The sequence below is a fragment of the Salvelinus alpinus genome, chromosome 4 (assembly GCF_045679555.1).
Source record: "Salvelinus alpinus chromosome 4, SLU_Salpinus.1, whole genome shotgun sequence".
Taxonomy (NCBI): Eukaryota; Metazoa; Chordata; class Actinopteri; order Salmoniformes; family Salmonidae; genus Salvelinus; species Salvelinus alpinus.
The window spans coordinates 40,146,976-40,170,732 of NC_092089.1; the positions used below are offsets into that span (position 1 = coordinate 40,146,976).

Consider the following 23,757-nt stretch of genomic DNA (forward strand, 5'->3'; position numbering starts at 1 on the left):
GCACTTTACCACAACCAAAGCACCCCCAGACCATCACATTGCCTCCACCATGCTTGACAGATGGCGTCAAGCACTCCTCAAGCATCTTTTCATTTTTTCTGCGTGTTCTTCTTAATTTTTTCTGAATGTTCTTCTTTGTGATTCGAACACCTCAAACTTAGATTTGTCTGTCCATAACCTTTTTTCCCCCAATCTTCCTCTGTCCAGTGTCTGTGTTCTTTTGCCCATCTTAATCTTTTCTTTTTATTGGCCAGTCTGAGATATGGCTTTTTCTTTGCAACTCTGCCTAGAAGGCTAGCATCTCGGAGTAGTCTTTTCACTGTTGACGTTGAGACTGGTGTTTTGCGGGTACTATTTAATGAAGCTGCCAGTTGAGGACTTGTGAGGGGTCTGTTTCTCAAACTAGACACTAATGTACTTGTACTCTTGCTCAGTTGTGCACCGGGGCCTCCCACTCCTCTTTCTATTCTGGTTAGAGACAGTTTGCGCTGTTCTGTGAAGGGAGTAGTACACAGCGTTGTACAAGATCTTAAGTTTCTTGGCAATTTCTCTCATGGAATAGCCTTCATTTTTCAGAACAAGAATAGACTGACGAGTTTCAGAAGAAAGTTCTTTGTTTCTGGCCATTTTGAGCCTGTAATCGAACCCACAAATGCTGATGCTCAACTAGTCTAAAGAAGGCCAGATTTATTGCTTCTTTAATCAGGACAACAGTTTTCAGCTGTGCTAACATAATTGCAAAAGGGCTTTCTAATGATCAATTAGCCTTTTAAAATGGTAAACTTGGATTAGTTAACATAACGTGCCATTGGAACACAGGAGTGGTGGTTGCTGATAATGGGCCTCTGTACGCCTATGTAGATATTCCATTAAAAATCCGCCGTTTCCAGCTACGATAGTCATTTACAACATTACCAATGTCTACACTGTATTTCTGATCAATTTGATGTTATTTTAAGGGACAAAAAATGTGCTTTTCTTTCAAAAACAAGGACATTTCTAAGTGACCCCAAACTTTTGAATGGTAGTGTGTATATATAAATATATATAAATGTTTTTTTTACAGTTAATTCTTGTCATTTACCAGTAATATACAATGTTTGGTTACAGTCATTTCTGGTAGTTCAATAAATATATGAATACATGTTCCATTCTCAGAGTGTGTCCTTATGCCTTTTACAAGGTCCCAATTTTACACACAGGAATATGTTGAGGATTTGAACAGAACAGAGAAAAAGGCAACGTTAAAAATATATAATTTATTACCTTCATAAAATATCAAAGAAAATTCAACATGAAATGTTTTTGGCAGTTATAAATTTACATTCCCAGTAAAATGAATGCGACAACTGCATTCCAGCATCAAGGGATCCTCTCGGCTTGCAGTGTTCTTGAGTTGAGAACGCGGGTCTGACAAACAAAAAACAAATCAATATCAAAATTGAATAGTTGATTCCCAGTTCAGTGCACATCGTAGCAAAACACTTCACAACTTAAAGTCAAAATCTGTGTTCCTATTGGAGAATTTCAGGTACAACCTCCCTGTTTCACTTCGTTTCAAAGGGTTTTATCCTTACGGAACACCATCCAGAGGACTAAATACTGTACCTGTAAGCAGTTAAGAGCCACTCGGACTAACCTGTTTCTCCTCGGGGGAGAGCACGCCATCTACAGCCACCACCTGGTACTGCCTATGTTTCAGGTTGCCAGGGAACTTCCTCATGCGGCGGACAGCTGTGCTAACAGTGGAGCCATCTTGGCTCAGCAGTTTCCTCACATCTCCTGGTGTACAGCCAGGGTCCAGGAGCAACAGGCACAGGCTGCCATTCTTCTTCTGTTCCACTCCGACTATAGAGCGGCTATGGCCTGAGGATGTCGATAGAATACATGGAGGAAACACACTAAAGCCTTGTTCACACTGCAGGTCTTAATGCCCAAATCAGTTATGTTTTTCAAATGCATTTTGGACTACTGACTTTCCACACAGCATGTTACAAGTGACCAAATCGGATTCGTGTGTGTTCAGACAGCATTCATTTGCTGACATGGCTACGCTAGTTGTCATAGTAACAACGGGTGTGTGCACAGTGGTGTAGGCTGATTGGTGGTGGTGCTCATGCTTCCTATCACTCAGAAGTTATGTAGCAAGCTAAGGTAATAACAATGCCTGCCATGGATGCTTAACCAGTAGCTTTGCATGTTCAAAAATCATAGTGTAAGAACACTTAAAGCCTCAAAAGGATAAGATGATCCAACTTTCAAATGGAATCTTCTGGATAGCCACAGCAGTCAACTAGCTAGCAGTTTAGCTTTCTAGCACATTCACTCATTTGTTTGTAAACAATTAACAAGCAAGTTACTACCAATGTTCGTGTCAAACTGTCAACAGAGTAGCTAGCAAGCAACAAGATATGCCAAAAAAGTCTAAAAAACACTTGAGGGCAAATAAATCTGGTTTGACCGTTCACACAAGTCACAAATCAGATTTGTATCTGACTTTAAAAACACCTATGAAGGTGGTTTGAAATGTGGCTTGAAATATCAGATTCCATGTGCTTTTTGGCAGTTCAGACTGCAGGAAACAGAACAGATTTGAATCGGATATGCAAATAAATAGGATTTGAGTCACTTCAAACTGCCAATGTGAACACGGATTTAGAGATAACATAGACACCAGATGTATAGTCGTGGCCAAAAGTTGAGAATGACACAAATATTAATTTCCACAAAGTTTGCTGCTTCAGTGTCTTCAGATATTTTTGTCAGATGTTACTATGGAATACTGAAGTATAATTACAAGCATTTCATAAGTGTCAAATGCCTTTATTGACAATTACATGAAGTTGATGCAAAGAGTCAATATTTGCAGTGTTGACCCTTCTTTTTCAAGACCTCTGCAATCCGCCCTGGCATGCTGTCAATTAACTTCTGGGCCACATCCTGACTGATGGCAGCCCATTCTTGCATAATCAATGCTTGGAGTTTGTCAGAATTTGTGGGTATTTGTTTGTCCACCCGCCTCTTGAGGATTGACCACAAGTTCTCAATGGGATTAAGGTCTGGGGAGTTTCCAGGCCATGGACCCAAAATATCGATGTTTTGTTCCCCGAGCCACTTAGTTATCACTTTTGCCTTATGGCAAGGTGCTCCATCATGCTGGAAAATACATTGTTCGTCACTAAACTGTTCCTGGATGGTTGGGAGAAGATGCTCTCGGAGGATGTGTTGGTACCATTCTTTGTTCATGGCTGTGTTCTTAGGCAATATTGTGAGTGAGCCCACTCCATTGGCTGAGAAGCAACCCCACACATGAATGGTCTCAGGATGCTTTACTGTTGGCATGACACAGGACTGATGGTAGCGCTCACCTTGTCTTCTCCGGACAAGCTTTTTTACGGATGCCCCAAACAATCGGAAAGGGGATTCATCAGAGAAAATGACTTTACCCCAGTCCTCAGCAGTACAATCCCTGTACCTTTTGCAGAATATCAGTCTGTCCCTGATGTTTTTCCTGGAGAGAAGTGGCTTCTTTGCTGTCCTTCTTGACACCAGGCCATCCTCCAAAATTCTTCGCCTCACTGTGCAAGCAGATGCACTCACACCTGCCTGCTACCATTCCTGAGCGAGCTCTGTACTGGTGGTGCCCCGATCCCGCAGCTGAATCAACTTTAGGAGACGGCCCTGGCACTTGCTGGACTTTCTTGGGCGCCCTGAAGCCTTCTTCACAACAATTGAACTGCTCTCCTTGAAGTTCTTGATGATCTGATAAATGGTTGATTTAGGTGCAATCTTACTGGCAGCAATATACTTGCCTGTGAAGCCCTTTTTGTGCAAAGCGGTGATGACGGCACGTGTTTCCTTGCAGGTAACCATGGTTGACAGAGGAAGAACAATGATTCCAAGCACCACCCTCCCTTTGAAGCTTCCAGTCTGTTATTCGAACTCAATCAGCATGACAGAGTGATCTCCAGCCTTGTCCTCGTCAACACTCACACCTGTGTTAACGAGAGAATCACTGACATGATGTCAGCTGGTCCTTTTGTCGCAGGGCTGAAATGCATTGGAAATGTTTTTGGGGGATTCAGTTCATTTGCATGGCAGAAGGACTTGGCAAATAATTGCAATTCATCTGATCACTCTTCATAACATTCTGAAGTATATGCAAATTGCCATCATACAAACTGAGGCAGCAGACTTTGTGAAAATTAATACTTGTGTCATTCTCAAAACTTTTGGCCACGACTGTACACACAGACAAAACAAACAAATCTCCCTGAAACACTCTAGTACTGAGTGATTAACCAACATTTCAGTTATATTTCAGTTTTTAATCAACTAATTGACCCACATAGATTCAATTCTTTTAATTCCATTTCATTAGTTTTTGTTCTGTGAGCTCGATGTGCAGTTTCTCTAGAGATAAATCAGATCAAGCCCGAACTGAGTGATGTAGTAGGGAGTTAAAGCTTCCACCAGGTAATGTTTCAACATAGTTAAGTGCAGAAAATGTGGTAGTTAACTACAATGACTATAATCCATTGCACGCCCACCTACTTGTCCGGTCTCTGTGGAGCAGACATGGTAATTAACTATAATGACTATAATCCATTGCGCGCCCGCCTACTTGTCCGGTCTGTGTGGAGCACGCTTGATCGAGTGAGATAGAAAGCAGTTACCCTCGAGAGGTATCTCTACCTGAAAATACATGATCTAAGTGATTGATAGTTGGTATTCAGCAGTCATTAAAGTATGTCTTATGTACTTTGAAGAACCACTAAAATAGTGATTTTGTCAGACAGCATGGGCAGCAGCTCTATAGAGATGAGATGATGACTTGGAATTAAATAATAAAGTCATCAAATAAAACAAATGTAATATACACAACAACTGAAATATTTTATTAAATGTGAATAAGTGATAGTTAAGTGATAAGCAGTGATGGGCAGTCACTACCATCATGGGACTTTTATTGTTGTTACAGCATTCAACCCACAAAACGTATAATGCATTTAATATAAAAAATAATAATATCGAAACCGAAATCCGTGATTATTTTGGAATGATCGAACCAAAACACAACCGACCTCAAAAAGCACCAATCGCTCAGCACTAAACGACACACAAGCAAACATAAAATAGACACATGCCATAAACAAATTCTACATTGGATATCAGTAACCCATCATCACCTAATCCACCAAACCCATGTTAAGACTACCTTGGTGCTGGAGGTAGAGGGGCGGCTGTGTGGTCTGCACCACCCGGGGCAGTAGTCTGGCGCCTCTGGTGGCAGTCTGAGAGAAGTACTGCTTCACCCAGTCAAAGAGGCGGGGGTGGGTGTCCCCTGGGCCCGTGGGCTGGTGGAAGTCTAGAACACGGGCACTGTGGGGACACAGGTTAGAGGTAACTGACTGAGAACAGACTCCATTTTCCACCATGTACATTCTATAGTGACTCCGTGTGTGTACACTGAGTATACAAAACACATTAGGAACACCTAATATTGAGCCCCTCCTTTTCCCTCAGAACAGTTTCAAATCGCCAGGGCATGGACTCTAAAAATTGTAGACCTCCACAAGTCTGATTCATCCTTGGGAGCAATTTTCAAACGTTTGAAGGTACTACGTTCATCTGTACAAACAATAGTACGCAAGTATAAACACCATGGGACCACGCAGCCGTCATACCGCTCAGGAAGGAGACGCGTTCTGTCTCCTAGAGATGAACGTACTTTGGCGCGAAAAGTGCAAATCAATCCCAGAACAACAGCAAAGGACCTTGTGAAGATGCTGGAGGAAACAGGTACAAAAGTATCTATATCCACAGTAAAACGAGTCCTATTTCGACATAACCTGAAAGGCCGCTCAGCAAGGAAGAAGCCACTGCTCCAAAACCGCCTTAAAAAAGCCAAACTACGGTTTGCAACTACACATGGGAACAAAGATCGTACTTTTTGGAGAAATGTCCTCTGGTCTGATAAAACAAAAACAGAACTGTTTGGCCATAATGACCATCGTTATGTTTGGAGGAAAAAGGGGGAAGCTTGCAAGCCGAAGAACACCATCCCAACCGTGAAGCACGGGGGTGGCAGCATCATGTTGTGGGGATGCTTTGCTGCAGGAGGGACTGGTGCACTTCACAAAATAGATGGCATCATGAGGGAGGAAAATAATGTGGATATATTGAAGCAACATCTCAAGACATAAGTCAGGAAGTTAAAGCTTGGTCGCAAATTGGTCTTCCAAATGGACAATGACCCCAAGCATACTTCCAAAGTTGTGGCAAAATGGCTTAAGGACAACAAAGTCAAGGTATTGGAGTGGCCATCACAAAGCCCTGACCTCAATCCTATAGAAAATTTGTGGGCAGAACTGAAAAAGTGTGTGTGAGTAAGGAGGCCTGTGGGAAGCTTGTGGAAGGCTACCCGAAACGTTTGACCCAAGTTAGACAATTTAAAGACAATGCTACCAAATACTAATTGAGTGTAACTGGGAATGTGATGAAATAAATAAATCACTCTCTACTATTATTCTGACATTTCACATTCTTAAAATAAAGTGGTGATCCTAACTGACCTAAGACAGGGAAGTTTTACTAGGATTAAACGTCAGGAATTGTGAAAAACTGAGTTTAAATGTATTTGGTTAAGGTGTGTGTAAACTTCCGACTTCAACTGTACATACAGGAAACTGTTGAGTGTGAAAAACCCAGCAGCGTTGCAGTTCTTGACACACACCGGTGTGCCTGGCACCTATTACCATACCCCATTCAAAGGCACTTAAATATTTTGTCTTGCCCATTCACCCTCTGAATGGCACACACACAATCCATGTCTTAACTGTCTCAAGGCTGAAAAATCCTTCTTTAACCTGTCTCCTCCCCTTCATCTACACTGATTGAAGTGGATTTAACAAGTGCCATCAATAAGGGATCATAGCTTTCACCTGGATTCACCTGGTCAGTCTATGTCATGGAAAGAGTAGGTATTCTTTTTATTTTGTATACTCAGCCTGTGTGTCCATTCAGGTGTATCTAATTCAAATATAGCTGGCTACACAAATGTGTGATGTTCTAATGCGTGTTGTATGTTATCGTTCTGTGTGTGACTCTCTGGGCTCTAACCTGACTCTGAGGGAGGTGCAGAGAGCGTAGATCTCCGTAGCTCCTATCCAGGCCCGTGTGCCCTGTAGTCGCTGGTTAAAGTGGGTGGCGCCCTGTGGGTCTAACCCCTCCCGCCACGCCCCCTCTATCAAAACCTGCACCCGGGGGATGCTGGGTACTGACCCCTCTGGGTGAGGAGGGAGAGGGGGGCAAGGAAAAGATGCCATGATAGAAGATGTAAGAGAAAATTAGTTTAGGAGATTACATGGTAAAAATGCTTTTTGAGAGGGCTGCATTCAACTGTTTCATTAAGCGATCCAGACAGCTACTGGATTTGAGAGAATGGTAAACAATTGTAGAATGTGATGTTTTAGAAGATGTGTCTCTGTCTGTGTGTACCTGAGAGACAGGTAGTGTAGGGCTCCATTCTTTGCAGAGAGGACAGGAGCATCTGGAAGTTTCTGTAGCCACATCCCCAGCCCTTATCCCCCTCTGATGAGCAGTAGTGGTCTGTGTCAGCACTCAGCCACACGTGGACACAGTCTCTGACCTCCCTCTGGTAGTAAACATACAGAGCACCCAGCCCACCTGACAGAATGAGAGGAATACAATAAACAAAGAGAATGACAAAGACAGAGAAAGAGAGAGGGGGGGGGCTAAGGTGGAGATGGCATTCCCCCCCCCCCTCCCCTCAATTGAAAGAAGACCGTTATTAATGACAAATAGGCTAAATAAAATGTAGGAAAAACATTTCTAAAACATGGTTTAATTTCCTGAGAGATGGTAGATAGACAGCTGTATAAACAGATAACGTGACGTGATCTAAACAACTCAGTTGGAGAACATAGTAAATCATGAGGGAGCTATGTTAGTCAAGATCCGGATAAGAAATGTAATCACACACACACCCTGCGTTCTGGTCCTGCCATCGTCGACCCCTGAGGCCAGAGCCTCCATCATCTCTGCTCTCTTGTTGTGGAAGTCAGCAGGCACCATGACACCTCGAGACACGGCTTTCTCCATGGTCCTCTCCATCTGTTTGCGGTAGCCCCCCCTCCCGTCCACACCAAACTGCCTCTAAACACACACACACAGCAAGGGGTCAGGGTGAGGTCACCACCACACTCAGCATACATAAGCAGACACACATATACTGTAAATCATGCTTGCTGACGTGCAGAAACACAAATATACCACACACTCCTACATAAGCCATGTGACAAAGCACAGACACGCATCATATTGTGCATCATGCAGCAAGGTCAAATCCACTACTCCAGGCTTATTATGGTTGTGCTTTATAAGAACCTGCAGCTTCTTGAACTCCTCTGCCTCCCTCTTGGCCTCCTGCTCCTTCCTCCTCTGCTTCTCCTCCTCCTGCAGCCGTCTGGCCAGCCTCAGGTCTGAGCCAGGGCTCACTGCAACACACACAGCGTCAGTCACAATTCCCTCTCTCTAATACACCATGGGAATCAACCTAGTAGACACAAAACTGATGTGAAGACAGCTGCATGTGTGAGCTCAGCGGCATGAGCTGGCAGGTTGTATAAGTTCCATTCAGTTCAAACTTTATAGTCCCCAGAGGGAAATTCATAGTTCAAAACTGATCACACAAAGGACAAATTACACATCATTATATTGCAACTTCAGGAGCTGTCTGGCAATAAAGTGCATGTGCAAATCAAATCAAATACGGGGTACTACACCATTCTCTATCTCTACCGAGACCCTGTGTTTACATGTTTATGGTATAATAACAGTCATAACATTGTTATAACATGGCTACATCTAAGTAGGAGATAAAACATGTTGGAAGCATAACTAAATAGATTTCTCATGAACCCTTTACACCCATATACAGGTAGAAAATAGCCGATTTGGGCACTAATAAATGCCTAAACTGGAACTCACTGGCTATACCGTAACATGCTATACATGACATCAGAGCTCTGTCTCTGCGCTTCACAGCACTGTATGGGTTTTGCCTGACAGCAGTTCTGAACTTGAGCATCTCGCGCAACAAGAAGTTGTGCCGATACCTCCCGCTAATTGGGCAACTTTTGCAAATGTTTTGTTGTCTGAGTGAGGGAAATGCTGTAAATTAAAAGGACTCCATGTATTTTGAAAGATGAGACATCGATGATTAGAATAAATATCGCTTTGATGTCATACAAGCAAACCACACACCCGTGAGTCCAAATGTGCACTTCACATTTCTATGTCATAAAACTTGTGTCAAATACAGTGTCAACATTTATGATCGCTATGTTTGATATGCAGTTACAAGATGACATGGCGTAATATCCTGGGCTGTTCTGAACAGAATGAGCCCATGTTTGTTAATTGTGAAGAAAATTTGCAGAGGCACACACACCTGAATGCACTCATGACTCGTTTCTATGCGCACCAAAATGATGATCTGGTTCTCTGAATTGCATTGTGAAAGCCTATCCCTGTACTGTTGTATTTTATAACTTAGCTAGTCATGTTGGCAATAGAACAGGCTTTCAAATGATGCCCATCTGACCCAGATTGCGATTTATAAATGGACAATTTTTGGATTGTGTAAACAACAGTAATTGTGTGATGGCGGGGACGCAGGGCTGTGTTCCAAACAAAACAACTACAAGTGTGCTTGCTCTAGTTCCTCAATGGCACAACTAGGAGAGCTCAAACAAAGCACCTTATAGTTGAAGACTTTTCTTTGAGTCAAAAGTGCATTGAAATTACTTAGGAACTTTGCACACTTTGGAGAGGTGTGTGGCCACTAGGAGACACCAGTTAGTCCTCTCACTCAAACTTTTGTATTTATTTTGTCTTATCTTGCACCTATGCCCAAATTTTCCAGGAATATTCTTATCATGTTACTGAATGTATCCAGAGTATTTTCAGATTTCGTTATCTACAAATGCAGTGAAAGTACAGTAAATGTAAAATGCACATACAAACAACACTAATGTTTGGATTCAGTCTGTGAACTGTTGTGTCCTCACCTTTGGTCTAATAATTTCCCCATAATCGCCAAACTGTTCCCCTTCAACTGCTACCATGGTTATTCATCTGCTTTTCATATTTCTTCCTTAAGATACACTTCTAATTCAGCCCTATAGGACAATTCCCACAAGTGTAAACACAAAATCCCAATTAAACCTGTGTTCCCATCACATATGATTGTTTAAATCAAGCCATACCTGCACTAGTGGCTGTACCATAGTCAAGATGCAGCTCCACATGTTCCTGTAGGGAGTAGCAGTCTCCACACACCACAGAACACAGGGGACACTCATAACTCTTCCCACCTGAGGACAAGGTCAGAGACACACACAGTGGTTAAAAGGGATATCAACAGGGCATTTTTATTTAAATTATTATTCATCCAGGTTATTCTTGTTGAGATAAAACCTCTCTTGCAAGTTCATTTTGCTTTTTGGGGGAATATTATACCTTAATCAGTAAGACATGGGCAGAGAGAGAGCCTCAACCTCTGTGGATCTGCCATAGGCAGGCTTCTTCCTTTGTTTGGTTGAACTATATTTGTTCCTATGAAGAAAAGCATGAGACAAACCTGAGCTGTTGCTGGTTGATGCTGCCTCGGTTGATGATGTGGCCGCCAGGACAGCCTCTGAAAAGACAGATACAGATTATGTCGGAGTCAGAGACTTAACACAATGGATTGGGCCTCATGTTCTGTCTGTGCTGAACTGTGTAGACTCAGACTGTCATGAGTTTGTACAGTCACAGTGTGTTCTGTGCTGAACTGTGTGGTCTATATGTTCTGAACTGTAGATACTGCACCTTCAGCTGGGCTCTCTTCCAGCAAGTGCAATTCAACATGTTCCTGTAGGATGAAGGCATCTGTGCAGACCAGAGCACACATAGGACAGGAAAACTGCTTCTCTACAACAACAGACACACAGTACATAACAATGAGACACAGGATGATGAGAAGACTAATGCAATCCATAGCGAGGAGTTTTTCAACCCACTCCACACAGCACTTGAATGCCGCACAGGAGCAGCTTCGGTAGCAGGTTCGTCCTGCCCAGAAGCTCCACAGAGCAGTTCAGAAGGCCATTTTTACCCACAGCCATGAGGCTTTTTAACAAGTGTAAATGACTCATTTATGATGCCTTCTCAATAGGAATTGCCTTCTTAGGTGTCTTCTAAATCATTTTTATCATATCATTTGTCATTGTCTTTGTAATTTATTAGTGATGCTGAGTGAAAACTATTTCCCAAGTTGGGATCAATAAAGTGCTACTCTACTCAAACCAAAGATTATGGATATACTGACAATATACATCTCCCCGCCCTAACGATGGGCGTCGTTGTCCGCAAAGCGGCAAGGCAGACTGTCTAGCTCCTGCCTATCTTTTCTTTGGATTGGTGGATTATTGTAATCCTTTTTTGAATATTCGACAAGGGTTGTTGACGTTAACTGCCTGTATTCAATGGCGAGAGATGCTGCTAGCCTCATCCCATGAATATGCATAGCCATCTCCGAGATAGTGTTTGTTCTCAAGTGACAATGATGTCATGTGTCCTACTTATATCAGTACACTCATAACTTAAGCATTACAAAACTTATATTACAAATAAACTTCACGTAGCAAATAAGCCATTCATTTTATTGTTGGCTAAATTCGACAATCTCTTGCTTGGTGGACGAAACAACAAAAAACACCACCTGATGGAGACAGACAGATTGTCCGCTGAGTTGGGCCTCTCTCTTCCGCTTCGGTACAACAAACCAACTAAACCTAATATCAGTCAGTACAAAAAAACAAACTGATGAGGTTTAGAAAAACGTGTTGCAATCGAAGACTGATTAAAGTGAGGCAGAGCTCGCGAGCACCAGATAGCATGGACTGTTAATGGGATGCATTGACAGTTCATCAATGGGCTATCAAACCACCTAATATCAGCCAGTACGACAAACCACCTAATATCAGCCAGTACGACAAACCACCTAATATCAGCCAGTACGACAAACCACCTAGTATCAGTCAGTATGACAAACCACCTAGTATCAGTCAGTATGACAAACCAACTAAAATCAGTCAGTACGACAAACTCTACTTAAAAGATTAAAAGGTCGCAAAAATGTTAAATATCGGTTATCGGTAAGGAAAATATCGGATATCAGTACTGGCCAAAGATGTCATATCGGTGCATCACTATCAGTTAGTACAACAAACCACCTAATATCAGTCAGTACAACAAACCAGGACAGATGTAACATGTTGAATAAACAAACACACTTCGGACACCCTCTAAAATAAACCTTTAAGTGGGGAGGAGAAACGCTTCTGTTTGACTTTGGTGTGCTCTGCGGATCCCACTCCCACAGAGTCCTCAGCATTACAGTGTCTGCTAGTAGGCCTACTGGAGTCCTGAGCTGATCTCAGAAAGCCCGTAGACACTGAAGAGGCGGGTTCAACAATGGCCACTGCTCTTCCTCCACCGAACTCCCCCCTACTAAAAGCTTGGGGGGATACAGTCATTCGCTCCTTAGACTCCAGTGTGCTATTGGATGTCCTGAGTGAGACCCCTCCTCCAATGGTGTCAAACCTGTTCCCATTGGCTACTCCTTCTTCAGAACCCTCAAACCTAGACAAACCAATGGCTTGTTTGCAGTGACTGTCCACTATGGTGGTAGTGGGAGTAGGACTTGAGCTGGGCCTGACAAGACTGTGACCACCTCTACCCTCTGCTCCTCCATCATGGTCCTGTTTCTCTTTGTGTGTGGTATTGATGTGGAAGCAGAGTTCGTCATAGGCGACTCCGGACCAGGAACAGAGGGGGCAGCCCATGTCATTCTCCATGTGGCTCAGGAGGAGATGGGTCTTCATGTCCTCCTCCAACACCAATTCCTCACCACAGATCTCACACGTCAGCATGGCTTGTTGTTTCTGGTGCTCAGCTGTCACACTGACACTGAAATGAAGATAAACGAAGATAACATTAATTGTCAGTAAATAAATAGGAATTAACAGGATGGATATCAATCCAATGTACACCAAATATACCCAATAACGAAACAACGCAATGCCCACATTTGTCAGCCAAGATGCAACAACGCAATTCCCATCTTTGTCAGCCAAGATAGCTAGCCAAATTCTAACTCAGCTATCATAGTTAATTCTGAATTTGTCTAGCTAGTCAACATGTCAGGCTATGGACTAAAACGTGACTTCAAAACGCTGAAAGATTGCTAGCTATCTAACCATCATGTTACTCACCGATTTCAAGAATATGGACGATGTGCCGTACTAATGCTTGACTTATGTGACTACTTTCAAAATACATGTGTTTCTGTTTCACTTTTCATTCATATGCCATCTTAGCAACGCTAGCTAGCTAACAACTTGACTTGTCAGCCCTGTTGGCTTCTCCTCCTTCAGTTTGAGCTGATGGATTTAACGTCACTGGTTGTTGATCCAAGGAGGGTTACTGGGAAATTTTTAAGCGATACAAGACGCCATATTGCTCTCAGCTGGACTCGGGAGTTTGCGTGAAGGAAATAATAATACCTAGCTACACCTAGGCGTTTCTGACATCATTCATCTTAAATGGGTAAGAGCAATACAATCGTCACAACCTTTTTATTGTTGTTTTCTTTTTTTTATCACGAATTATCTGGTAATTTGGCATGACGATGGTTGCTAAACGAGGGGACAGGAGAGGGGTGTAAAGGAGCTAACGTTAGCTAGCTATCTAGCTGGCTGTGTTATTAGCAAGAACAATCTCTTAAAAAAGCTGTGGTTTGGGTCTAATGGCAGTTTTAACTACCGTTGCCTATTATAATTGGTTTTACGGCTGATTTAAGTATTATTTTGCTAACGATACGAATACGTTAGGTTTTTGAACACCATGTAATTTAATTCAATTAACACTAATATTTTTTTAGTTAGGTAGCCAGCATGCTACTACTGGTTACTGTGTGCTAGGCCAGTGGCTCCCAACCTTTTTGGGTTATTGTACCACCAACTGAATTTTGTTCTGCCATGAGTACCCCTGAAGTACCCCATCATGTGCATTTTACCAGTAAGCCTAAGGTCTCGTGAGTCTTCTCAAGTACACCCTTTGGATAGGCCAGGTACCCCTCCCCAGGCCAGGGGTCCTACTAGGTAGTACCGCTGGTTTGGAACCACTGTACTAGGCCGTACTGTACTACTACCTAGAGAGGAACCCGGTTTCTTGTGATTGGAGATATCCAGCCTGGAAGACGACTGATTCCCCCAGAAAATACAACAAACAATGTAAATATGACGCTGCAGCAAGACAGTGGTTAATGTTAGCTAACATTCATTAGCTGGCTGATGCGCATGTCATCTTTATCTAGCTAACTAGCCAGCCAGGAATGGCATTATTTGACTCGCTAGCTAACACAAAGATTACTAACAGCTGAGATCATCGAACGCAATTTTTGTTTTATCTTGACTAATCTAACGTTGATGATATTATGATGACAGTGAGCGAGAAACATTTGGTATTGTGTTTCTTTGATCACCAGTCTTCTTCATCAGCTGTCAAACTGTCACCCAAACTGCTGTTTTCGTGTGAAGATGTGCATGGCAGGGTTTGTCTTCAAATCCCCTTTTGGCCAACAAATCCAAATTCACATCGAGAGTTATTTCATTTATTTGAATTTCCATTAAGCGCCTATGTTAACAACAACCTTAGCTAGCTAGTCAGTCAAGTTTGCCTGGTTGTGGCTGCTATGAATTCACAAGTTTGTATATTTGATTGTTTAGGATAACATTATGTTTATCCTTATTTCCCCAGACGAGATGGCAAGCCCAGGGAATGACCGAATGAAGAGTTACAAGAACAAAGCGCTGAACCCACAGGAGATGCGCCGGAGGAGAGAGGAGGAGGGGATCCAACTCCGCAAACAGAAGAGAGAAGAGCAGGTAGGGTGCTTCTAGTTCTTATGCCTGGACCACTGAATCAGCTACTCTCCATTTTATTTATTTAACTAGGCAAGTCAGTTAAGAACAAATTCTTATTTACAATGACGGCCTAGGAACATTGGGTTAACTGCCTTGTTCAGAGGCAGAACGACAGACTTTTACCTTGTCAGCTCTGAGATTTGATCTAGCAACCTTTCGGTTACTGGCAAACGCTCTAACAACTAGGCTGCCTGCCGCGCGATTCTGTGGAGACAAACCTAATCTCATTCAATTTGACCATGTAAATGCCTTTTGAATGGTAAATCTTCTCCAGATATGAGTAATTTTTTTATTGGCCTGTTATAGTTATTTTTGGTTTGTTTGTGTTGTATTGAGTCAGTGTCCTACTAACACTTACCTCTTCCCCCCAGCTGTTCAAGAGGAGGAATGTGTGTGTGCCCTCGGGTGATGAGTCCATGTTGGAATGCCCTATCCAGGACCCTGACATCAGCTCCACTGCACCAGTCTCAGGTGTAAGTGACCATTACTCCAATTGTCACATTTTCTTACTCTTATGGTCTACACTCTGCACTGAGGGACAAGTTACCTGTTGAAAGACATTGCCTTTACTCCATAAAATAAGTAAAAAGAATGTTAGGGAAACAGAAGATTCTTAAACACAGTAACCATGTGTTTAAGAATCTTATTTTTCCCCAACATTCTTTTTACTTATTTTATGGAGTAATGGCATTGTCTTTCAACAGTTAACTAGTCCCTCAGTGCAGAGTGTAGACCATGTCTTTTCTCTTCAGTATCCAAACAAGACAAGAGTTTTTGGTTTTCAAATCAATCTGTGATTAAAACTAGATGAAGGTCGTAAGTCCTAAGTGCACTTTACGTGATCAACCTGTCAGGTGTAGCACTACATCGCTTGCCCTGCAATATGTGTGTGTATTGTCAGAGTACATGGTTTTGTATGTCATTCACGTCTTTATGTATGTTGACTTGTGTAGGAAGGTGTCATAACTCCAGACATGATCCAGATGATCTTCTCTGAGGATCCAGACCAGCAGCTGATCGCCACACAGAAATTCAGGAAGTTACTCTCCAAAGGTCTGTGTGAATCATTCAATTCATAACACCCCCAATGGAGGGCTCATGCCACCTGTATTTTCTAGGTTGCTTCCCCGATGGGACACAATTCCCTATTTAGTGCACTACTTTTGACCTGGGCCCACTATATAGGGAATAGGGTTCCATTTGGGACAGACACATAGTCTTGTATAGTATGTTTTCTCAAAAACAAAGATGGATTGTTCTTTCCAAATGCCTGCAAGTAATGCTTTTGTTGGAACTGATGCTATTCCTTCCACACCGTATTGGAATGTTTCAGCATCACATGTTTTCAGCCATGAACCAGGATGTATTTAAGCTAGTAGTGTGATGTCATTGTCTTGCACTCTTCTCCCTCCTCATCAGAGCCCAACCCCCCCATCGATGAGGTCATCCTCACCCCAGGGGTCGTCAATAAGTTTGTGGAGTTCCTCAAGAGGAGTGAGAACTGCACTCTTCAGGTTGGTCAGGTGGCTGGGTCTCTGTCTGTCTGTTAGTTGGATGTGCTGGGAATTCTTGGTTTGGTCTTTTAGAAATCGTAAAATGTAAAAGACATAGCTAGTGAACTTTCCTCTGCCTCTTTATGACACTCAGTCAATCGTAACTCTTCAGCCTGTGTATCTGTCTATGAGGGCTTGTACTATGCTCCCCATGTGACCGTGGTGTAAAATGTGTTTGTGACACAGTTTGAGGCAGCCTGGGCCCTGACCAACATTGCCTCTGGGACCTTCCTGCACACCAAGGTGGTTATCGAGACGGGAGCCGTACCCATCTTCATCGAGCTGCTCAACTCAGACTACGAGGACGTCCAGGAGCAGGTGACTGAACAGCCTGAGGCTGGGCAAGGCCCTGGGGGGGGAGGCTGAAGCCCTTGGGGCAGGGTTGCAGCAGGATGGGACACTAACACATGGGTCACAGTGATAGCTAGCAGGAATGGGAATAAGATGTCATTGGATTTGTCCCGCTAAGAAGATTCTATCTGGATAGTAAACCAGCTATGTTTGCGTTCCCTAAATATAAACGCTGTGGCTGCATTCTGATTTTCTACCGTTCTCCCTGAAGTGTTCTCTTATTCACTCCCCTTCCATGGGTTTTAACGTAAACAAATACTAAGCAATCCCAGCCCAGTATGGTCCTAGCTGTGTGGTTATATAGCTGTAGCAGTATATGGTATGGCCCTCCAAGCCCAGCTCTATATGGTGCTGACGTTTGTGTGGAAATATGGCTCAGCTGCAGTACTGTATACTATGGCTCCTAGCTGCATGCAAATATAGCTGCACTGTTACAGAATGGCAATATGCATGGCTGCTGAGTTAGAGGTGATGAGTGATTGGTGTATTTCAGGCCGTGTGGGCCCTGGGGAACATCGCCGGGGACAACGCAGAGTGCAGAGACTACGTTCTCAACTGTGGCATCCTGCCCTCCTTACAACAGTACGTGTGTGTGTGCACACTTGGTTTTATCAATCTGTAGGCCCATGTCGTTTTAACAAGGAGCAGTAGAGTTTCATACCATTACCTAATATGTTGTATAATCCGATTAGTCAGGTTTAACAGTTTAATTGTGGTCAGAGAAACAAGGTGTACTAAAAACTGTTCTCTGCCCCCGCAGGCTGCTGGCTAAATCCAACCGTCTCACCACAACTAGGAATGCTGTATGGGCTCTGTCTAACCTGTGTAGAGGGAAGAACCCCCCTCCAGACTTCATCAAGGTAATAGGGTCTATTCCCACACTGCCCAATCAGAGGACAGTTCTAACAGTCCAACAGATCTCACCTGTCAAATGCACAAACCACTCTGGGATTTTGACTAATTTCTCTCAAAGCCATTCTCTTAGCAAAACTTAATGTTCTCCTTTTACCATTATCCCTCTTTCTGTCGTCTTCCTCCCCCTCGCTCTTTTCTTCTTCTCTGCTCTCTCTCTCTCCTCCCCAGGTGTCTCCCTGTCTGAGTGTGCTGTCCAGGCTGCTGTTCAGTAGTGACCCAGACGTGTTGGCTGATGCCTGCTGGGCCCTCTCCTACCTGTCTGACGGACCCAATGACAAGATACAGACCGTCATCGACTCTGGGGTCTGCCGCAGACTGGTGGAGCTACTCATGTAAGTACTGCTAGACACAAACCCACACAAGAAATTGAGATGTTGGTGCACACTGACTGGTGTTTTTGGTCTTCCCCAGGCACAGTGACTATAAGGTGGTCTCTCCTGCGCTGCGTGCTGTGGGAAACATAGTGACAGGAGATGACATTCAGACTCAGGTAGAACTCGTTTTTATTTTCTTGCTACCTCCCCAATGGCTTTGTCTCTCTTCACCCTGATGTGTGTGGAGTTTTGATCCTTCACATGGTCCTAGCTGTGTGTGTTGATTGTTCCAGGTGATTCTGAACTGCTCGGCGTTGCCATGCCTATTACACCTGCTCAGCAGTCCCAAGGAGTCCATCAAGAAGGAGGCCTGCTGGACTGTGTCTAACATTACAGCTGGGAACAGAGCACAGATCCAGGTGTGTGTGTGTGTACCTGTGCTTGATGGTAGCACGGTGTTTTAAGTAGTTGTCTGAGGGCTTTTATCATTGAGTTATACACTGAGTTTACAGAACATTAAACACCTTCCTAATTTTGAGTTGCACCTCCTTTTGCCCTCAAAACAGCTGCAGTTCGTTGAGGCATGCACGCTACAAGGTGTCGAAAGTGTTCCACAGGGATGCTGGCCCATGTTGACTCTGTTGCGTCACACAGTTGTGTCAAGTTTGCTGGATGTCCTTTGGGTGTTGGACCATTCTTGATACACACGGGAAACTGTTCAGCGTGAAAAACCCAGCAGCGTTGCAGTTGTTGACACAAACTGGTGCGCCTGGCACCTGCTAGCATACCCTGTTCAAAGGCACTGCAGGCTTTTGTCTTGCCTATACTTTTGCCCATCGTTTGTCTTGCCCATTTGTCTTGTTCAATCCAGGGCTCAAGGCTTAAAAATCCTTCTTTATCGTGACATCAATAAGGGATCATAGCTTTCACCTGGTCAGTCTGTCATGGAAAGAGCAGGTGTTCATAATGTTTTGTACACTCTGTAGGTCATTATTGCTAAAGTGTCACAAGGTGCAGAGCGTTCAATTTGCCTCCTGGGGTCAAGGAGACCCCCAGCTCTGGAAAAACCATTGACAACTACATGCTGTTGTCAAGGGATTGTTGAAATAATGTTAACTATTTGGTTGTTATAGCATCCCCTTAAAAAAGTACTTGCTTTATAACTCTGATAGAGCTGAATGTGGAATAATATGAACTGTGTAGTTCTGGGGGGAGAGGGGGTGTGTATATAATATGTCATCTCACTGTTCTATCTCTCTGTCTTGGTCAGACTGTGATAGATGCCAACATCTTCCCAGTGCTGATAGAGATTCTTCAGAAGGCAGAGTTCCGCACCAGGAAGGAAGCAGCGTGGGCTATAACCAACGCTACCTCTGGGGGCACTCCTGAGCAGATCAGGTAATAACGCACGTCAAATTCTTAAATAGAACCGGAGCATCATTTTGGAGACTTGTTGCTTACACCAAGAATTCATGAAATTAATGGGAGTAGTCTCATGCACGGCAAAGGTTTTGTCCCAGTGTAGCAGGCCTGTATAACCGTATATCTGCTAAACCAAATTTAACAAATGTGAGTAAATGTAAATCTGTCTGTCTTGCTGTCCCTGTAGGTACCTGGTTAGTCTGAACACCATCAAGCCCATGTGTGACCTGCTGACAGTGATGGACAGTAAGATAGTGCAGGTGTCACTGAACGGCCTGGAGAACATCCTGAGACTGGGAGAGCAGGAGGCCAAGCAGAACGGCACTGGCATCAATCCTTACTGTGCCCTCATAGAGGAAGCCTATGGTATGTTCAACATACGCTCTGGATAAGAGCGTCTGCTAAATGACTTAAATGTAAATGTAATACACACACACCATAAGAGAATGGGACAGGCATCAAACCTTAAATGTACGCTCAATTCTGTTTCTCCACCTTTTCCTGAAATTGCACATTTCTCGTGGATTTATAAGGAATGCACTGACGTAAGGAGGCAGAGGGAACGATTGCACTCTTCAGGGAGAAGGAGAAATGTCATTAGGCTATGGATAATCACTTAGCCAGTGGATTGCACACACTGTTCCACTAGATGGCAGTAGAGATGTTGCTGTGATGTGATTAGTGTACTCTGTAGTTCTTATCTAATGAGATGCAAGGACACATGCTGCCAAATTTAAACAGCCATTAGTTAGTGATTATGACTCAGTATTGTCATGCGAGTCACTAAGGCCTGATATTAATTTGTGTGCGTATGTGTATCCGCTGGCTTTTCTTACAAGCACTGATTTTAGCTTATGGCTGCTTTACTTGAGGAAGTTTTATTTGCAATGACTGTGTGGATGTCGTACCTACCTTCGTTGAATGCACTTGACTGTAAGTCACTCTGGATAATAACATCTGCTAAATGTAAAAATGTCCACGGCAGGTCTGGACAAGATAGAGTTCCTGCAGAGCCATGAGAATCAGGAGATCTACCAGAAGGCTTTTGACCTGATCGAGCACTACTTTGGTGTGGAGGAGGAGGACGCTAGCATCGCCCCGCAGGTGGACCAGAACCAAGGCCAGTTCATCTTCCAGCAGCAAGATGGGCCCATGGAGGGCTTCCAGCTCTAACCACACCCTGACCTTTGACCTTCACCCCTCTGAGTATCTACTCCCCCCCCCCCCCCCGGGGGAGTCCAGTCTCCATAGGGCTGTTTAGACCTGAACTGATGACACTACCCCATCTCTCCTCTCTCACTGGACACACCTGCTCTACCTCTCTCTCCAAATCTTCCTCTCCTGCAAGGCTAGCCTTGCCCTGCCACAGCACCCTATCTGGAAAGAGCAAGAGAGCGAGCACGAGAGAGAGAGCCTGACTGACTGAAAGACTGACTGAGGACAGCTCATTCTTAGTGTTTGAGGACAGCTCATTCTTTCTATTGTAGACTATACCGTCTGTGCAGTGGCAAGCCTAACATGGTAGGCATAGGAAAGAAAGAGTTGGCTAATATTTTGTCTTACTCCCTAAAATGTTTTATTTTATTTTATAATTTCCTGTGATATTATTATTACGACACTGGTGTCTCAATCACCCTCCATATCTCCTTTTTAAATGTGAAACTACCTCTTCAGTCTTCAAAAAGAAAACAAAAGATATGAAGCATTTGACTGAGGATTCTCTGGATTTCACCAGATAGTCCAAGTAAAACTCCTATCCCAACTAGTGTCCTGAAGAGGTTTAGTGACTGTATCAGCTCATTTCCTAACTTCTTGTACCCTTTGACCAGAGCTGAGAGAACAGTTGGCTACAGACAGCCTACTGTTTTCGTTGGAGGATGTACATTGTGTCAAGATGATGATGATGATGTGTGTATTCCAGTGACATTATTATTTAAGTTGGAAAGCAGGTGGACATCTTTCGCTGGGGTCTCTCTTCAATGATAAAATTGACAATGGTTGACCTGGAGATTCCTAATCTTATTTATTCCGTTGAAATGTCTTTCAGTTCCTTGACCTTGGCTGCAATATTAACTTTAGAATAACATCAGAACACCAGTTGCATCGAACTGACTGCAGTAATGTAGATGCATTGTGTAGGGCAACACTGCATGTCACTTGCTGCGTTAGTCAGCATAGCGTTCAGCCAGGCTTATGCTTATCTGTAACAACGTTACGGTAGGATTGACACAACGTTAGGGCAACGTTGAGGAGTGTTCTGCTTGTGTGAGTTCTCCTTTATTGAAGCGCCGCCAGCCAGCCACAGTACAGGGCCAGACGGGTTAGGTTCAGTGACTAGTATCTGTTGTGTGATGCAGTGTCTGTCTGTAACAATCTCCAGGTGAATAAAAACACAGGCTCTCAGAGTTCTTTTGTAGTTGTTGTTTTTTCCCGTCATCTCACCATGAGTTATTATGATGTCATGACTTATTTGTTTTGCTGAAGTCTTTTTTTGTTTTATCGGTGGTGGTTAACCTTACATTGGACTTAACGCTATTGGACGTTGATATAAAATGCTCAGTTGAACTTGAGTGCTTTGTATATTATATATACATGTAAGAAATTATATGGGGGAAAAAATACCTAATTGGAAGGGGTGATTTATTAATTGCAGTATAATGTGTTTTCTGACTGAGATATGCAATGTTGTACTTATTGTTGAGTCTTTGCACACTTACCTGTTGCTGCTTTATTCTGATATTTTGTTGGGTATGTGTTTGTCTCCTCTGGTTCCCCTCACCTTTACAACTGCTTCTGGAACATGTTTTGTTAAGGACTCCTTACATTGTTTTAAATAAAAAATGATATGAACTCTTGATTGGTGAAGGAAACCCAACCTGGCTAAACTGAACTGCTGAGCCTTTATTAGTGTGTGACTACAAGTATTTCAGCATTCTACTTTTCTTTTAGTTTTAAACTCATCACTCCTGAAACCTGGCTCCTTACTTTTGGCATGTTACATTTTTTTTAAATTTATGCTGTATACATTTTGAGTACCATATTAATTGATCCTAGGACTTGGAAATGATATATATTTACGTGAGATGGAAACAGTTTGTAGTGCTACATTTTGTCATGCACATAAAAAATTGTGTATAGTTTTCTAATATTTCTTATGTTTGTACGATTGGATGATATATTATTTTTATGTTTTAGGTTGATTTATCTCTCCCCCATTTGGGAATTGTTTTGGCTTTGATACAGAGGCTATAAGGACTGCTGTGGTATTCTGTCCAGAATCCCGTAGTTTAGGTGATTACCGTATCATGCCGCCATTGTGGTTCTGTTTCCTTTAATCCAATGGACCACAGAGGGCTGTGTGTGAAGCTGGACTAAACAGCTCCTCTCTGTGTTACTCATGGAGCTGTTGTCTGGCTCTACTTTGAGGGGTTCATGTGGAGTTGACTGTAAAATAATGAAGAATAAAGAAATACAATGATCTGTTACACAAGGCCTCTTGTCGACTGGATTGGGGATTTTGTCTTCAATTTGTTTTCATAGGAACTTGTCTGTTCAATTCTTATGAATGAAACACACACGACCTTACAATAGACCTTGTCTAGCCTGTTACAGTTCCTAAGGAGGACTAGTAGGGACTCTGACTGCAGCTGATTTTAGAAGTCTGGTCCTGGCCCTGTTATCAGAGCCTCTTTGCGGTAACAGTGCATACACTACATGGAGGCATTAGTCCTATGTGTGACTGCTGGAAGTACAGTGCCTTCAGAAAGTATTTACACCCCTTGAAGTGTTACACACTGAATTAAAAATGGATTAAATTGAGAGATTGTGTCACTGGCCTATACACAATACCCCATAATGTCAAAGTGGAATTATGTCTTTAGAAATGTTTACAAATGAATAAAAAATGACAATCTGCAATGTCTTGAGTCAACTATTGAAATCCTTTTGTTCTGGTAAGCCTAAATAAGTTCTGGAATACAATTTTGCTTAAGTCACATAAGCATGGGCTCACTCTGTGTGAATTAATAGTGTTTAACAATATTTGTTAATCACTACCTTATCTTTGTACCCCACACATACAATTATCTGTAAGGTTCCTCATTCGAGCAGTGAATTTCAAACACAGATTCAACCTCAAAGACCAAT

The 23,757-nt window shown here is 43.0% G+C and overlaps 2 protein-coding genes across 3 annotated transcripts; one reads left to right on the forward strand and one right to left on the reverse strand.

Annotated features, from left to right (window-relative positions):
* Positions 1 to 1,244: 1,244 nt before the first annotated feature.
* Positions 1,245 to 13,591, reverse strand: LOC139573515 (zinc finger-containing ubiquitin peptidase 1-like). The gene is made up of 12 exons (XM_071397031.1): positions 13,344 to 13,591; positions 12,386 to 13,038; positions 10,897 to 10,998; positions 10,667 to 10,723; positions 10,293 to 10,400; positions 8,410 to 8,519; positions 8,010 to 8,178; positions 7,501 to 7,689; positions 7,123 to 7,288; positions 5,219 to 5,382; positions 1,640 to 1,866; positions 1,245 to 1,410 (listed from the first exon to the last, which is right to left on the reverse strand). Exons 2-12 carry the CDS (start codon positions 12,999 to 13,001, stop codon positions 1,363 to 1,365), a joined length of 1,956 nt encoding a protein of 651 aa, XP_071253132.1. The 5' UTR covers positions 13,002 to 13,038; positions 13,344 to 13,591; the 3' UTR covers positions 1,245 to 1,362.
* On the forward strand, positions 13,544 to 22,016 carry LOC139573516 (importin subunit alpha-6). Of its 2 annotated transcripts, XM_071397033.1 has the most exons (15): positions 13,548 to 13,677; positions 14,150 to 14,363; positions 14,890 to 15,017; positions 15,428 to 15,529; positions 16,010 to 16,109; positions 16,476 to 16,570; positions 16,796 to 16,927; positions 17,454 to 17,542; positions 17,721 to 17,820; positions 18,044 to 18,207; positions 18,287 to 18,365; positions 18,483 to 18,608; positions 19,460 to 19,587; positions 19,799 to 19,977; positions 20,597 to 22,016. In XM_071397033.1, exons 3-15 carry the CDS (start codon positions 14,895 to 14,897, stop codon positions 20,782 to 20,784), a joined length of 1,605 nt encoding a protein of 534 aa, XP_071253134.1. In that variant the 5' UTR covers positions 13,548 to 13,677; positions 14,150 to 14,363; positions 14,890 to 14,894; the 3' UTR covers positions 20,785 to 22,016. The 2 variants fall into 2 exon arrangements, with proteins under 2 accessions (XP_071253133.1, XP_071253134.1); XM_071397032.1 differs by lacking the exon at positions 14,150 to 14,363 and having other exon boundaries at positions 13,544 to 13,677.
* Positions 22,017 to 23,757: the final 1,741 nt, after the last annotated feature.